Source organism: Priapulus caudatus, unplaced genomic scaffold (genome assembly GCF_000485595.1).
Source record: "Priapulus caudatus unplaced genomic scaffold, Priapulus_caudatus-5.0.1 Scaffold280, whole genome shotgun sequence".
In the NCBI taxonomy this organism is placed as follows: Eukaryota; Metazoa; Priapulida; class Priapulimorpha; order Priapulimorphida; family Priapulidae; genus Priapulus; species Priapulus caudatus.
This window is the reverse complement of record NW_014577341.1, coordinates 255,226-271,711: the sequence shown is the minus strand read 5'-3', so window position 1 is coordinate 271,711 and position 16,486 is coordinate 255,226. Positions and strand designations below refer to the sequence as shown.

Below are 16,486 nucleotides of genomic sequence, written 5' to 3'. Positions count from 1 at the left end.
AGAGAGAGAGAGAGAGAGAGAGAGAGAGAGAGAGCACGAGAAAGAGCGCGCGCGCTTGCCCGCGCTGCTGCCGCTGTCGCCCTGCGTAATTGTCGGCCAACCGTGCCGCCGCGCACATGCTTGTGCATTCACGCGGCGTACACGCACACACTTACACGCACGCGCGCACGCACGCATGTGCGGCCACGAGCAGCAGCAGCAGCAGCAGCAGCGTGCCGGAGCGACGTGGCGGTAGCCCCGGTAACAAACGGTCTCTCATTGATCTACCGGCCCAGGGTTCCCGAAAAGCACGGATTGTGCTAATTGTGCGACGTTCGTACGCGACGGCTCATTGGCAAAATTACCCGCATCGATCGACGCAGGGGAGAAGGGGGGGACGTCGGCTCGCTCGCTGCGCTGCCGCATTGGAGTCGTCGTCGATGCCGACTCGCGTTCACTGGTCGCCAACCCGTGGCCGCCGACGCACGGCAACTTAGCGGCACGCACGCACACCGTACGGCCCTCGCACGCACGCACGCATAGCGAGTTCTCGGATCGGCCGCTAGATACCTGCGGAGCGCCGAAAGCTCGCGTGCAACAGCCGCTGATCGTCCATCAATCATCCGTGATTACGCACGTGAGAGAGAGCGCCGACATCCAGGTAGATAAGCGGAGGCAGGTAGGCAGGTGGGGCAGGTAGGTACGACAATGATAGGCGCGTTACTCGCGCTGCTGCGATTCTAACCAAGCGTTTAATGCGGCTAGATGCCTTTGTTAGTCTTACCGATATACCAATAGAAACAAGATTATATTAAGGCGTACAAGCTGACGTAATCGAGTGTTTGTATACAATCTCGACTGGAACTAAGAGCTCCGTGAGAGATTTGCGATGTGACACTATATATTAGCTGACGAATGACTCCTATTGTGACGATTGAAATACGGCGCAAGCCATCGATTTCAATGGTCGGAGAATTGTCAACAGCGAGGAACATTACGAAATACGAAATGAGATGGCATTCCATGCGCAGCATCAGCGTGCATGGGCGAGTCTATGCGATTAAGCATTGCAAGTCTATGTATTAAGCGGCACGTACCATGTGCTGCGCGCATAGAGTTGTCGTTTCATCTTCTTTGCAGCAATGTACACCGCCGCATACCCGCTAATTCCTGTTGATTCGGGAATAGTTTTGCTAGCGGCAAGCGTTCTCTAAAAAACATTCGTTCTGTGAAAGCTATACGCGCCGGTAGAAAGGGTGTCGATGGCGAGTAAACATCCTCAATGAAACATTTAGGAGATATCCGTCACCAGATACGAAGCCGAATACGCGGCTTTTTCTCTCCTGTTCGCGCGTCTTTTCAACACGGAAAGATCACACGGACTCGCCGCAGCATGCAGCTTCCAAGCCGAAGTTGTCAAACAAATATCGTGCTCTCTCGCGCGAGCCCCAACTGCTAATTGACAGTTCGGCATCCATGCACCTTCTCCAGCCGCGCCTCAACCTGCTAATTCCTCGCGCCCGGCTTTTTTTGTGTGCCCCGTCGCACAACAATGCATTTTTCTCATTGCAGATTTAACACACGCTCCCCGCGCGGCGAAGAGAACAGAGGCGAAAGAACTGGAAAGAATGCCACTTATAGGCGGGCGCTCGGCGCCGGTTTCATGACCAGCAGCGCCACCGCCGCCGCAGCAGCAGCAGCAGCAGGAGTGCGATCACACTGCCCGCCACAGCTCGGCGCACCGCCGCTCGCTCAGTCGGCAACTTCGCTGTGAAAAAATAAATCGGCTGGTTAGTAGCTCAGCGCACATCTGTTTCCGCGATCGGGCAGTCTTATTAGCGTAGACTGTGTCTCCCAAACTTAACAGCAGCATAGCAGCAGCAGTAGCAGCAAGCAGCAGCAGCAGCAGCAGTAGCAGCAGCAGCAGCAGCAGCAGCCCCACAAGCAGCAGCAGCAGCAGCAGCAGCAGCAGCAGCAGCAGCAGCAGCAGCAGCAGCCCCACAAGCTGCAGCAGCAGCAGCAGCAGCAGCAGCGAGGAGGAGGAGGCACTGGGAGGAGCAGCGAGGCTATCGTAAGAGACCCCGCGCGCGCCGCCAAATCACACAACCCCGCTCTCACACAACCACGCGTTCATGTGCGCGAGAACTCAGAGCGGCAGTGAATGCAGATCGAGTTAGCGCTCCGACACAACACACCGCCTCCCTCCAGTGAGCTCCCCTCCCCCCGCTGCAGCAGCCTTCCCGCGCAACCCTCCGGCAACCGTCGCGGGTCATGTGACCCACGAGCCGGCCCCAACGAGAGAGCGAGTCCGTGAGAGGCGGCCTATACTATCGGGACGCACCAGTTGAGTGGCGGCAGCCGGCAAGGATACAACGCAAGGATGGCTGCATTCTTCTTCGGCAGAGCGCTCGCAGCGTGCCAGCTGCTATACCTTCTCTCGCTACTCGACGCCAACGTCGTCGTCGGCGGCCTCACCCGCCAGCGACCGCATCAGGACGTGACGACGTACAGCAAGCAACGCTCGCGCGGATACGTCATTCGCGCCGCCGTCGGCGCCGACGCGCAAGTGAGGGCGCCACCGTGCGACTTCGCCGACGTCGTCGTCTCCGTGCGACCGCACGACGCCGCCGAGTGGGAGGGCGCCACTCACGAGTTCCACTGCGAGCTCGCATGCAAGCAGGGCGGCGGCGGTTCCCCTCCCCCCTCCGTCACAATCGCCTGGCTCCTCCCGGGCGGACGCCCCCTCCTCTCCTCCGCCCGCGTCAACGTCACCGACGGCCGCCTGCTGCTGCGCAACGTCACGCGCGACGACGCAGGCGACTACGCGTGCGTCGCGCGGCGCGGCAACGCGACGCAGACGGCCGACGCGCCGCTGCAGGTGCTCTGGGTCGCCGACCTGACCTTCGAGCTGACGCTCGTGTACTCCCTAGCGGCGGGCCTGCTCGTCGTCTGCGTCATCGTCGGCGCTCTGCTGCTCTGCCGCGAGCTTCGCGCCAGCAGACGACGCGCCGAGAAGAGCGTCTACTACGGACGAGACTCGATTGACGCCACCGCCGCCCACAGCAACCCGCCGAAGCGGTCAGCAGCAGCGGCGACAGCTACGGGGAGGAGAACCCAGAAGGATCGGCGTGCCTCTACGAGGTCCGACGCGGGAGAGGAGCTCCCGCCTGCCTGGTGGGCGATGCCGCAGAGGGAGGACCATGCGGCGGAGAGACAGCAGCAGGAGGCGGGTCCTTCCGGACAGGCGCAACAACCAAATCTCGTCGTGGAGGTCGTGAGCGAAGAACTGGCGGCAAACCCCGCTAGAACGAGCGTCTAGGGGGAGGAGATATGCAGCGGCGTTGTGTGGAGCTTCGTTCCCCCACGCGGGCCAGCGCGCGCGTAAGTTGTACGTTATTGTTGAGTTTGCAGTGCTTTTCTACGCGGCACCTTCGTATATATATATATACGTGTCTCGTTTGTTCTTCGTCCCATTGATACAGCATATCAGAGTGAACACCGTTGCGTGCATTCGAGTTATATGGCGTAATATACATAGATAATATCATTTACTGATAACCCATGAAACAGAATACCGTGAATTGGTATGAAAGGCAATCTTATTTATATATACACATATACGAATACACATATATAAATATATATATATATATATATAATATATATATATATATATATATATATATATTATATATATATATTATATTATATATATATATATATATATTTATATATATATATATATATATATATATATTATACATGTGCGTGTGTATATGTCAGTGTATAGTCGGGCTCTAGCAAAGGCATAAAGATTGATATTTGACATAATCATTCGACATTCCTCATAGAAATGTACGTTTCACGTGTTGTGGGTATTATCTAGATTGCATGTGATGATTTGCAACGTGTAGCAAGTACCATTAATCTCTACTACTATTGTTATCTGTTGCCAGTTAAGTTTTAAAGTGATTTTAGGCCTTCCACTAAGTGGATGCCTGTGAATGGTACGTAAATCACTCTACTAGTAATGCTATTATTACACGATGTCGATATCTAGATTCAGTAATTAGTAATTTTATTGTCATGTTAGACGGTTGTGCTGATGCTGCATGCTGCATTTTTCTCGTGTTTTCTTGTGTACATATATATATGAATGTGGCTAACTAAGTAGGTTGAAACGCCTAGTTGTTATGGGAATGGAGAATATTCCTAAAATGTTTATGCACCGGTCTAGTAACTACATGTACATTTTGACAATGACGTTCATACTATCCTCCGACATTTGTTCTCATTTCTGTTTAGTCTGCAGTGTATGAATAACGTAGCATGGTAAAACTGTCATGCCATGGTAGAACGCGAATATAGTCCGTGCGTAGATTGTGGAATATAACAACGATAGTGCAAACGTTACGTGTCGTCAATAATCAATAATTGAAAGGCGGACAGGAACCCCTAACAGAAACGAAGTTATTGATTACGGAGTAATATCTCTACGTATATTGAAGGAATATCGAATCCCTAATCAATAATGCCATTAAATATGTAGCAGGCTTAATTATATATATATATATAGCGCGTGTTATGTTTGTCTACGTTACGGGCAATATATCCTTGTGATTGAATATATTAGATTTGTTTAATTGATTTATTTACCCAGTTACTCACATGTACACATTGGTTATAGATAATAAATCTCTGTGGACATGTCACCAACCAGGACCTGTTATGTAGCTATATTATATTGACATTTGTAGTGTATATAGTGACGATTGTAAGAGTACAACGATCACAAATGTACATTGTACATATTTACGTACGAATGAAATAATGAGTCACGATAATAATCCTAGAGTGCAACCTTCCAAAATACAATCGAGTAGGATTACCTCATAAGCGATCATGGTTGTACTGATAGACAGTGTACACCCCATAAATTGACATATACCTCACAACAGAGCACACAACTGCAGCGGACGTGTCTACACCATCCCTCTCCCGCCCAGCCCCCTGTCAGTTTCGGTCGCAGCAGCGAACGGTTTATAAACTAACGCTGAACTAAGTAGCCGATAGCAGTCGGCAATTTGTCTACAGCTTGTTCTAGGTGCCGGATAACGACGTCTAAAAGCGGTCGACACACACGCGCCGAGGCTGCGAACTGCCTCCTCAAATACGCACCGCCACAGCGCGGGGCTGTATTGGTCAGAGCTAAGAAAACACAGCCGTCGCACATTCGCAAACAGATTCTGTTTCCCCCGACTGAGGGATGCTGGCGGTGTGCGTGTCCCTCGACAAATCCACATCAGGTGGCTGACATGTGCAATTATCAGTATCTAAGGCCTTTAATAAAGAGCCACTCCGCAGACAGGCACACGGAGAAAGTCACGTCTCGGGCCGTCCGTACGGGACGTAGATACCAATCTAACTCACCAAGCAAGTAACAGCGATGCGCAGAGCAACTAGTAACGTGAGAAATGCAGACGAATTGGCAACCCCGCGTAGTAGAAGGGGGAGCAGTGCACTCGTGTAACGCACAAAGGCAGCATATATACCCAGACGATGTCGTGGCGTGTGTAGAACTGTAGCAACTTATTTGATAAAGAGAGAGAAAGAGAGAGAGCGAAAGAGAGAGAGATGAGAACGAGAGAGATTGAGAGATGGAGAACAGAGAGAGGAGAAGAGGACAGAAAGAGAGACGAGAGCAGAAAGTGGGAGAGTGGAGAGAGGACGGAGAGAAAGAGAAAGAAGAGAAGAGAGAAGAGAGGAAGATGAGAAAGAAATGAGCAGAGCGGCAAGAGATGAAGATAGAGGGAAGAAGAGAGAGAGAGAGAGAGACGAGAGGACGAGTCGACGGAGAGGGGAGAGAGAGAGAGAGAGAGAAACGTAAAGCTTATGCGATATAGAGAGAGTTGGCACTAACGTAACGCACACGACCTGACAGAGAAAGTATCAACACGCGCAATACACAGACGAGAGGGAGGTGCTTATACAACATCCGAAACCTCCAATACTGCAGGGGTCGAAATAAGCGCAGATGGTCGATGGTCCGGCGGCCATCAAATAATCAGGAGGCCCAGGACCATCAGATTTCAAATTCGACGGACCCATTGAATATTTTGGTGCCATTTTACGGTAATTTTCTTTGAAGTTTCCACGTTCCAATATACTATTAAAGTGAATAAACAATTACTGTATCGTTTGATACATTCATTATAATGTATAGGTGAGTAATTAAACCATTTTATCAAACATGTAAAATCTTTCTTATGCTTGCCACGCCGCCATTACTTTTAGAGAACAATTTGAAATTTATGGAGGACCATCTAATTTCAAATTAGATGGTCTGAGCCATGGACCATCTCGTTTTTCTCCTTATTTCTACCCCTGTCATAGGAACTGATGCGACACAGGAAGGGAGGAGATACCCACGCAATGTTGCGCGAGTAGAAACTCATACAATACGCAGACGAACACAGAACGCAAACAATGTACAGAGTAACACGAGACTTACGCAATGATACACATCGTACGTACTAATGCAATGCACAAAGGAACACGAGATGTACGCAATGATACACACCGTACGTACTAATGCAATGCACAGAGGAACACGGTACGCAATGATACGCATCGTACGTACTAATGCCAATTCACAGAGGAACACGAGATGTACGCAATGATACACATCGTACGTACTAATGCCAATTCACAGAGGAACACGAGATGTACGCAATGATACACATCGTACGTACTAATGCCAATTCACAGAGGAACACGAGATGTACGCAATGATACACATCGTACGTACTAATGCCAATTCACAGAGTAACACGAGACTTACGCAATGCACATCGTACGTACTAATGCAATGCACAGAGGAACACGAGATTTTCGTAATGCACATCGTACGTACTAATGCAATGCGTAGAGAAAATGACATCTCACGCAGTGAAATGTGAAGTAGGTGCTTGCATGCTTACGCGTTGCAAAAGAGGGCGTTATGAACTCAAGCTATGCACGCGGGACGCAGCTAAGTAACTTGTTGAGTTGGGGTCACTGCCAATCGTTCCGCATGCACATATTGGAGCCAAGAAGACATGGACCAAGACCACAAGATGTGGATCCACCGAAATAGCTTTCAGGACGTCTGCCGCTGAAAATCCACAGCTGGGTAAATGAAAAAGGACATTAAGCCCTTAATCTATAGCCCTACTATTCACCAGTGTGTAGACATACGTAGCCACTTTACTTTTTTCACGTATTTCATAGTTCCTGCCAGCCGACAAACATGCATAGACTCACTAAACTGTCATTGCTGTCAGTTTTTCTGTAAAATACTGTTCAGTGTTATAACCACGTGACTGCCACCCAGTAGCAAACATTTGTGAAATCTACATTTGACATACGGCTTGGTACATTTCAATTTAGTATTTCAAGAGCAGAATTAAAAATTACAGCAAATCTAAGCAATCCATAGGGTGTAGCACGTGGTACAAATAACCAATTTGCTAAACGGATTAACCTCACACTGCTAATTGCAGCAAAAGATTGTCAAGAGTCAGTGAATTAGTTGACAATTTATATCATACATCTGCTGCAGCATGCAAGCTGTATCGACGTCCTGAGCTATCACAACACATGGTTCCAACTGATCTATCACCTAATATTTCGTGCAGGACTTCACGACTATTCTACAACAGCTTAAAATTATCACTCAGTAATCTAATCTAATTATAAGACATAAATAGTTTCACCCATACTTACACTATAATCAACATTGTCTATACAGGGATTGGACCTAATTATTATATATAGATATCGCAATGCAATTTTAATAAACCTTGATATAATTGTGCCATTGAAAATGTACGGATGCTGCAAAGTTGATCGAAGACAAACGTGAAAGATTCAGCGCACGAAATGAGTCTTAAATCTACGTATTGGAAACGAGATTTCATCCAAATTAACTGTACGTCGCATTACGGACGTATTAGTATTACGTTACATGATATTCATCACACATTGCCTACGAGCACACTCTTCGTGTTACTCGCGTTCACATAGTTAACCTGAACTCGTGTAGGCGACTTGTAAATTATTGGACATGCAGTGCGTGTGCGTGCATGCCTGCGCGCGTGCGTGCGTGCGTGCGTGCTGTGTACATACATACTGCCTACGAACATGAAATGACATGCTGTGCGTGCCCGTCTGCGTGCAAACGTAGGTACATATATGCGTGCATGAACCTAATCCGTACAACAGTTGTACAAATACCTTGAGACTGTACCACACTATTTGCCCAAAACTTTAACAATAAAATTTTTATGATTGGATGAAATTCTTGCCTGCATTCCCGTTACGTTTACAATACAGCTTATGGGTATCACTAAGACTTGATACTGGGAGTTGTATACATCAGACCACTGGGGCCATAATAAAAAATATTGTTTGTTTGCCCTCACCCGACTGACCCAATAAAAAGGGGCCCACTCCAAAAAAAATTATTGATCTTTCCCATTCTTTCTTTTTACAAATGGTATCACTGTACATTATATAAATCTGTAGGCTATCAATAATTATTGATAGACTCCTAATTATATGTACCAAGCAAAACAAACATGCAACATAAAAGGTATCTCCACACAAGCACACCGGAGCATGTAGACACCATGCTAAATTTGTAAAAAAAAAAAACCTCAAAAGAAGCCTACCCACCTACCCAAACTTTCAGCCTGGGTCGGTTGAGGGCAAACAACGATTTTTTAATAGCTTAATTAGCAACCATCATTTATAAATATGTGCACGAGCGTCCATATAAAAAACACAACTTCCCACACATAAAAAATATAATTTACAATTCTCATTTTCAACTAAGAACAAGGCAAACTATTGTTCACTATAAGATGTCACTATATATGTGGGTGCACACATGGTAATTTCATCGCCAGTCCAACTTCCCTGATCAAATTCACAACTGCCTCATTATGGAAAAGAATCGGATGGCCAAATTCAATGAGGGAACCACCTTATTGTTCCAGTGTATTAATAGTCGTCTCATTATTCAGGATGACATAGAACATGAATAAAAATAGTTGGAACAAAGGTTGAATATTACGCCATATTTGCGCATAATTTGTTAATACTTTCAACATCTAAAATGATATTGTGAACTTACCTTTGAACTCGCTCCAAAGTGGTGCTAATTTCTTCTAACTTCCTTGCTTGCGCATCAAAATGTAAGGCAGGACTTAAGGAAACCATGCTTATAATTTAATTATATAGCGATTGAAATAAGTTAAATTCACAAGAAAGGTTTGTTAAACATTTAATGAAGTTCAACTCATGTAACTTGAGGTTATAAGTAAAAGAGAAATTAATAAATGAATAAATAAAATAGAATAAATATAGCATATTACTTTATAGCAGGGGTTCTTAACCTGTGGTCCACGGACCCCTTTTGATGGGCTTCAGGGGGTCCATGAACGAGACACATGCAAAATTTTGTGCTTATATGCATTTTTTAGGGAGGGCTCTACCCCCCCCCCACCCCACCACCTCAAAGGGTAACTGCTTTATAGTAATAAATAAAAAGAAATCCTAAAAATGCTCTTCTTCCCTTCCACTCGTTTGCCCTCCTGCCTTCTAAGCCTGTCCACCCTCGTGTTCCTCTTCAGTTCACGTAAAGATTCAGTGGTTTCAAGTTTTAAATAGTGGTTCATTTCTGCTTCATTTTTGCACAATAGGCCTACCACTCTTGCTCATTTGCATGATAATTCTCCTCAAAATGTTCTTTTAAATACACTGATCTTAGAACATTTCATCAGTTAGTATCTTTCCATGAGAGAACTGTTTTGATTTTTTGCAATTATAAACTTTCTTACTTGCTTCATTGGTAATGATTATGACTAACAGCAAAACCTACTGATACAGCAGAGACATCTGTTGGGAAATATCAATAACACATCAGTTCAGCAGATGATCATTTAACAAATTTAATTTTAGCTACCGTCGGCAAATGTTTTAAAAGAATGCAGATCTGGGTCACAGCACATCACGGCAATAACTTGATTAGATATGCATGTCTACCTGCGCTGATGCACGCATCTGACATACCAGATTTAATGAACTTAAGAGTGCACACCATCTTGCTTTTAATATTAGAAGCATGCTGCTAGGGGTGCAACCATGGTAGAGATAGTAACATGCAAGGATAATCAAAATACATTAGCATTGCTCTGTATATAGGCACTGCATAGTTTTTCAACGTAGCAAAATAAGAAAAAAATCGCATTTTAAAAACTTACCCTGCTTCAATTAAGCAAATTTGGGCACACATATTCAAGATTACCCATTTTTCATAGATATAGTGCCAACAAAAGAATGATTTATAAAGCCACAAATAAATCCAAGTTTAAAACTTATAATGCCACTACTACAATAACATTATTTAAAAAGATTCTTGAACGAAATGAAATGCAAAAAAGTCATTAGTAATTTTATGCTCTAGAAACCTATATATAGCTCTTTATATAATTGACCTGGTGTAAAATTATTTCACCCTTCCCCTACTCACTCGCCGCTTTCACTTCATGTATGCGTGTACGCATTTTTGCATGCATGTGTGCTGTGCGGGAGTTTCATTGATTTTTGATCAGCTATCTAATATGCTGACTGGAAACTGAGCTGCCAACTTTCTCAGATTTTACATGACATAACTTATAAGTGACAAAGGATAACTAGTAGAATTTACAATAGCATATAACTTGCAATATTTTGTCAGGCTATTAAAATATCTCCTATTATACGAAATTTCACACCCTCGCTAGATATATTTACTTTGAATCTTGCCCCGTATACTATGCTCACATTATTTCAACTGGAGATAATTAGAATTAGACAGTTTTAGATTAAAACTGTCACATCCAATTCTAAATGCTCCCAGATAACCCAGTAGTGACACCTATTGGCAGACATTCATTCAAACATAATTTTAGTAAAGAAATGTCATTTACAACTAAAAAAGGATATCTGCACATTTTCCACTAAACTTCCTGAGTAGCAGGCTGAAAAATAGTAAACATAAATAACCATTAAATGAATAATTTCTGAAAATTATATATTCGTGATAACTGTAATAAATAGTATTATTCCTTTATAACTGAACTGATTCCCTGCAAACTGGAACTTTTACAGTTATGTGTGTTGTTGTTTAGAACTGTTAAATACATGTACATACATTGTACACCAAACCTTGTACAATATATTTAAATAATTATATACTTCAGGGTGCAAAATTAGCACCGGCCCACCGGCATATGCCGGCAAATTATTTGGAGGGCCAGTAACATTGGCAAAACACCGGCCCTCCGTGTTAGCGAGTACATACATTTTTATTTATAGCATTAACGAGAAAATAGCCTACAATGCTGTTTTACCTGAAGGATATCACGCCATAATTTATCAACATTTTACACATTTGGAATCGAGAATGCACGCGTGAAACATGACATCGGCAAAACCACTTCGGACATCATTCACGATCTGCATTATAGTCTGTTCAACAGCCGCACACGACAACATTTTCTGGACAAGGAAGATTCAGTGAAACAGTCTTATCTTTATTTTTGAAAAAAAATGAAAAATTTGTGAGGGTTGGCAAATTAAGGTGAGGGCTGGTCAAAAACTGCTGTTACCAGCCCTCTGGGCCGGTGCAAAAAAACTGAATTTCATGCCCTGTACTTACTCAGTCGATGCTATCTTTTGCTTGACAGTTGTCAATGTCAAATGATGGTCAGCTTGATATTTCTTGAAATCCTAAAATAAAGAAAAACATATAGCTGTTTATGTAAAATGGGTATGAACACTATTTTGATAGAAAAATAACAAGCTTACGCTTGTCAAGATGCTATTGTTATTTACCATTTTAAATACAGAATCTCTATCTGAATGGCTCCTCTCGTAAGTTTTAAAGCACTCTCTTGTTTTCTTTTGTTTAGTCCATTCACAAGACGTGCACATCCTTTTGAAAATCCACATTTACATAAACGTTATCAATTGTAGCAAATTAACTTAAATCACTGATGTAGAAAAACATAATAATTGGGCAATAAGATTAAAAGGCAATAGTGAATTTTTAAATAAGAACATTTGAAGTTGAACACTGTCTACTAGTGCCACCTCTCATAGAGCATATGAGTTATATATGATGTGTGTGTATATATATAAACATACCACCTAATCTGAGCTGTTTAAACCAGATGAGACGGGATACCAGAGAAGTGTTGCCGAAAGGAGGTGTTAATCCTAACCGCTGAGCGCGGATCTTGCGCGCAGTTCTGCGGCAAGGCGCACGCGGGAACGTCCTACGACAGTATGCAGAGCTGGCAGCTATGGATCCGTGCGCCGAATGCATAGGCCGGCGCACAGATCCATAGCTGCCAGCGAACAGTCCGGAATTTTAGCGGGGGACACAGAGGGCAGACATTTGGGACGTGGGAGGAACTCGCGACTTAGATGGGGGTCGTACAGATGGGGGGGGGGCGAGAGCAAAGCTTTTGATTTCGCTGTGGTTCCATTTCCGTGTGGTGTTAGGCGTTTTCACTATAAGTTCCAAACATAATAAAAATCGGACCATTATTTAATGGAAAATTTGATAATATAGTGATACGAAATAGTACGCGGATTGTGCGCCCAGTTAGTTACCTCTTTCAAATCATACGCTGTTTAAGAATCGCCATTCGCTGCATTTCCCCGGAGCTCCGCCCACTTTAAAAATAGTGCTAGCATTGTGGCAGTGGTATCCCGAGTGTATGAACGAGTTAGTATTTTGATTTTCGATTTTCGATGACAGCAGTAAGGCGAAAGTGCAGCATTTGAATACAGCTTACTTCATTAGCATTATATATAGTATCTAATCATTTGCTGAGAGCTTCTTTTTGTATATATAAACAATTAATACATTATGTGGCAGCTCTATCAACTATGTGACCTTGCCTTATATCATATGCACCCCTAGTCCGGAAATGCAGACGTTATAACTGTGCTTTGCTAATGTGAGAGTGCAGGTTTATCATCACCCCCATTACTGGGGTCTGCGTCGGCTCGTACTAATGCACCCCTACGACTACAATCTCCCACTGCCATTGTCATTGTCAGTATCAGGAACTAGCTAGAGTAAATTGCTTGCTATATAAGCAGGGGTTGTCTAGTATAGGGGTATTCTAACCCTAGCAATACCGTTTCTTGGAGCTATCCCTGAGGATCATACAATTGTATACACACTACTAAGTACTAGCACTACTACTACTACTACTACTAATAGTACTAGTTACTACTACTACTACTACTAGTAGTACTGCTAGACTACTAGTACTCCTACTACTAGTTACTACTATAGTACTAGAGCTACTACTACTAGTACTCCTACTACTAGTTACTACTATAGTACTAGAGCTACTACTACTAGTACTAATACTATATAGTATAGTACTAGAGCTAGTACAACTACTAGTTCCAAGAAACAGTCTTTGCTAGGGTTAGAAGACCTGTGTAAACACAATTTGTTGCGTAGTGGAGTAAAGAGTGTTTATGGGGACACCACCATCTCTGTTGACCTGTGACGCAAGCATTCCCAATACACATAGCGAGCGCTGACGCATTAACGCAAAAAATAATCGCGAACGGGCGTTGGATGCAGTTTGGGGGGTTATAGCTAGACTGGTACCCGTTCGCCACCTTCACTCGGGCAAGTATCCTTCGCTACACTGAAGTTAGTTAGTGTAGCGTGTGCAACTGTCGACGGGGTACGAGTCTAGCCGTTAGGCCGGTTATAGCCGGTTATAGCCGGCCGAGCTGCAGGATACGAGGCTATATATGCATATAGACTGGTACCCGGTGGACAGTTCGACACGCTACACTACGACGTAGTGTAGCGAAGGATATATGCCGGAGTGAAGGTGGCGAACGGGTACCAGTCTAGCTATGCATATAGCCTCGTTGCGCCATCTATCGCACGCCATATGTACTACACTGATCAACAAAAACAAACAAACAACAAAGTTGAGCTGCGTTTTTTACAGCAAACAAAGCGCGCCGAGTAGCAAACGAAAAATTACGAGCATTTCTAGGAAATGTCTAGCTACCTGGGTAGTCAAACCCGTCGTGCAATGGCCAGAACTGCTCAATTCAGCGATTGCGCCGCTCTTGCGTCTATAGTGGACCCGTTGAAGTTGCTATTCAATCAGTGCAGCGTAGTTGTGTTAGTGTGCCGCTACGCGGCGTTTTTCGCGCTTCGCGCGATATCCGGGCTGCCGATCGTCTAGTAATAATTTGTCATATTGTATTCATATGGTTATGCCCAGTATTGTGACAGGTAATCATGTGCTAGGTACATGCAGTGTTATGCCAACTATAAGGCATTCTAACCTCACTTTAATTGCTGCAATTGCCCAAATTAGTTTGCCTCTATAACCTTTAACCTTTCAATACATTTCACCTTAAATGTATGTATCAATGCCTGTCACACGTAGCAAGTGTTGATGAAATCAAGTTGCCACAGTTCTCCCTCCTTTGAACAAAATATTTACACCAGTGCCCTAAATATTCTGGTATAACTTATAAGGTATAATACTTAAAGTGATTACATCACCGTAAATACTAAAAAATTAATATAAGTAATTCTGTTCACTTTTTATGGTTAAATTGCTGCATTATACTTCTTATTTTACTATATTGTTCGATGTGAACATACACTCGTGACCTATACATAGCCCATAGCAAGCAATTAATGTCAGGAACACAATATCAAATCGTCCAGGTTTTTCGGATTTTTAACTAGTTGAGAAACAATCTTATCAGGTAAGAATTTGACGATACGTTTAGTCCCTTGGTTCTTACTTTTAATGTAAAAAAATGGCAACAAAGATTTTACAAATTTTACCATAGAAAATTCGTGACATAGTCAATTTAAATAGGTAAGTGCATAAAAGCTCACCGGTAACAAATCTTACATTGAACACAGCTGTCTAGATATATAATTCAATACCAGGGAAGACCCAATTTCTAATGTATTCCTGAGCACTTTCACTGCTTTAGATGCAATAATATAGCTAGGATAGCATAATCCTGTAATAGACAGGCAACATAGCTGCCTATTGGATGCTCAATGTATCAAAAATAACAGGAATATAGCCCTGTCCAAACAGCCTTAGCTGTAGTTAGTATATATATATATATATCATTTACTGCATAACGGTTGGAATAACAGTAACAGCCTTACCATGGGCAGCCACAGTCATAGCCACAAGTTACCTACTCGTTTCTAACTATATGGACGTAAAACAGTCGTACAGCCAGGTCGGGCTGCACTGCCTCAGTAAATTCGGCTATAGTATTTACTACAACAACCATGGATAAGTGTTTCACCACGCACACAATCTACCTAATAAACGATAATAACTGACTAACCCTAACCCTATATATATTATATATATATATTAGTCAGAAATAGCTAAACGAGCCAGGTCAAACAGAGGTCAGGGAGACATAGACCTTATCTGCAGTACTAGAACTAAATCAGTAAATGTCAATGTGGTGGAGGTCGCCAAATAAGGCAGGTTGTGTGCATCTTCAGATGTGCAGCACTATCCCACCCATGCCGTAGTTGTACCGTGGTGTTTGTGTATTGAACTATCTCTATTGACAAATTTGTTAGTACTCAGATTTATTATGAATTAATGCCTCAATGGTAGCTTTAGAACTATAGCCCTCCGCTCCGCCGCAGGGCTATAGAACATACTATGGCAATTTCCAGGGAGTAAGCAAAGACACATTTTTTGCGGTTAATAACTTCTTCGGTATGCCAAATAAAGCACATTCTCTGCCGCACAAATGTCTTAAGTTACTACAAACACTAAAATTAAACCGCAAACTAACGCTTAAATGTTGTACTTGCTATATTACTCATCGACGAAGATTGTTTACCAACTTGTAACCGCCATTTTTCGCTAGTGGCGCTAGTGAGCGGGCACAATGTATTTCCAAGTGGAGGGGTGGGCAGGTTGCATGCGGTTGCAAACCGCCATTTTTTGTTGCGCAGCGCTAGCGCGGTTTGCAACCACGTGCAACCTGCCCACCCCTCCACTTGGAAATACATTGTGCCCGCTCACTAGAGAATAATGGCGGTTACAAGTTGGTAAACAATCTTCGTCGACGAGTAATATAGCAAGTACAACATTTAAGCGTTAGTTTGCAGTTTAATTTTTTGTGTTTGTAGTAACTTAAGACATTTGTGCGGCAGAGAATGTGCTTTATTTGGCATACCGAAGAAGTTATTAACCGCAAAAAAGTTGTCTTTGCTTACCCCCTGGAAATTGCCATAGTATGTTCTATAGCCCTGCGGCGGAGCGGAGGGCTATATAGTTCTAGAGCTACTGCGTACCCTGCATTGTCCCACCGTACACTGACTTTCAGCCAACTGATGTTGTAATACATACACTCTGTCAAGTTA

The 16,486-nt window shown here is 43.7% G+C and overlaps 1 protein-coding gene across 3 annotated transcripts in view; it reads right to left on the bottom strand.

Moving 5' to 3' along the window:
- The window catches only part of LOC106808485, a 26,700-nt gene that overhangs the window by 9,538 nt on the left and 676 nt on the right, over positions 1-16,486 (bottom strand). For 2 of the 3 annotated variants that reach the window (XM_014811220.1, XM_014811219.1), the window contains exons 2-4: positions 11,723-11,793; positions 11,008-11,042; positions 9,155-9,215 (exon numbers count right to left, since the gene is read on the bottom strand). In XM_014811220.1, the coding sequence (XP_014666706.1) occupies positions 9,155-9,215; positions 11,008-11,042; positions 11,723-11,793 (167 nt within the window). Of the gene's footprint in view, positions 1-6,965; positions 7,147-9,154; positions 9,216-11,007; positions 11,043-11,722; positions 11,794-16,486 lie in introns of those variants that run through there. The other variant, XM_014811218.1, reaches the window with a different exon arrangement.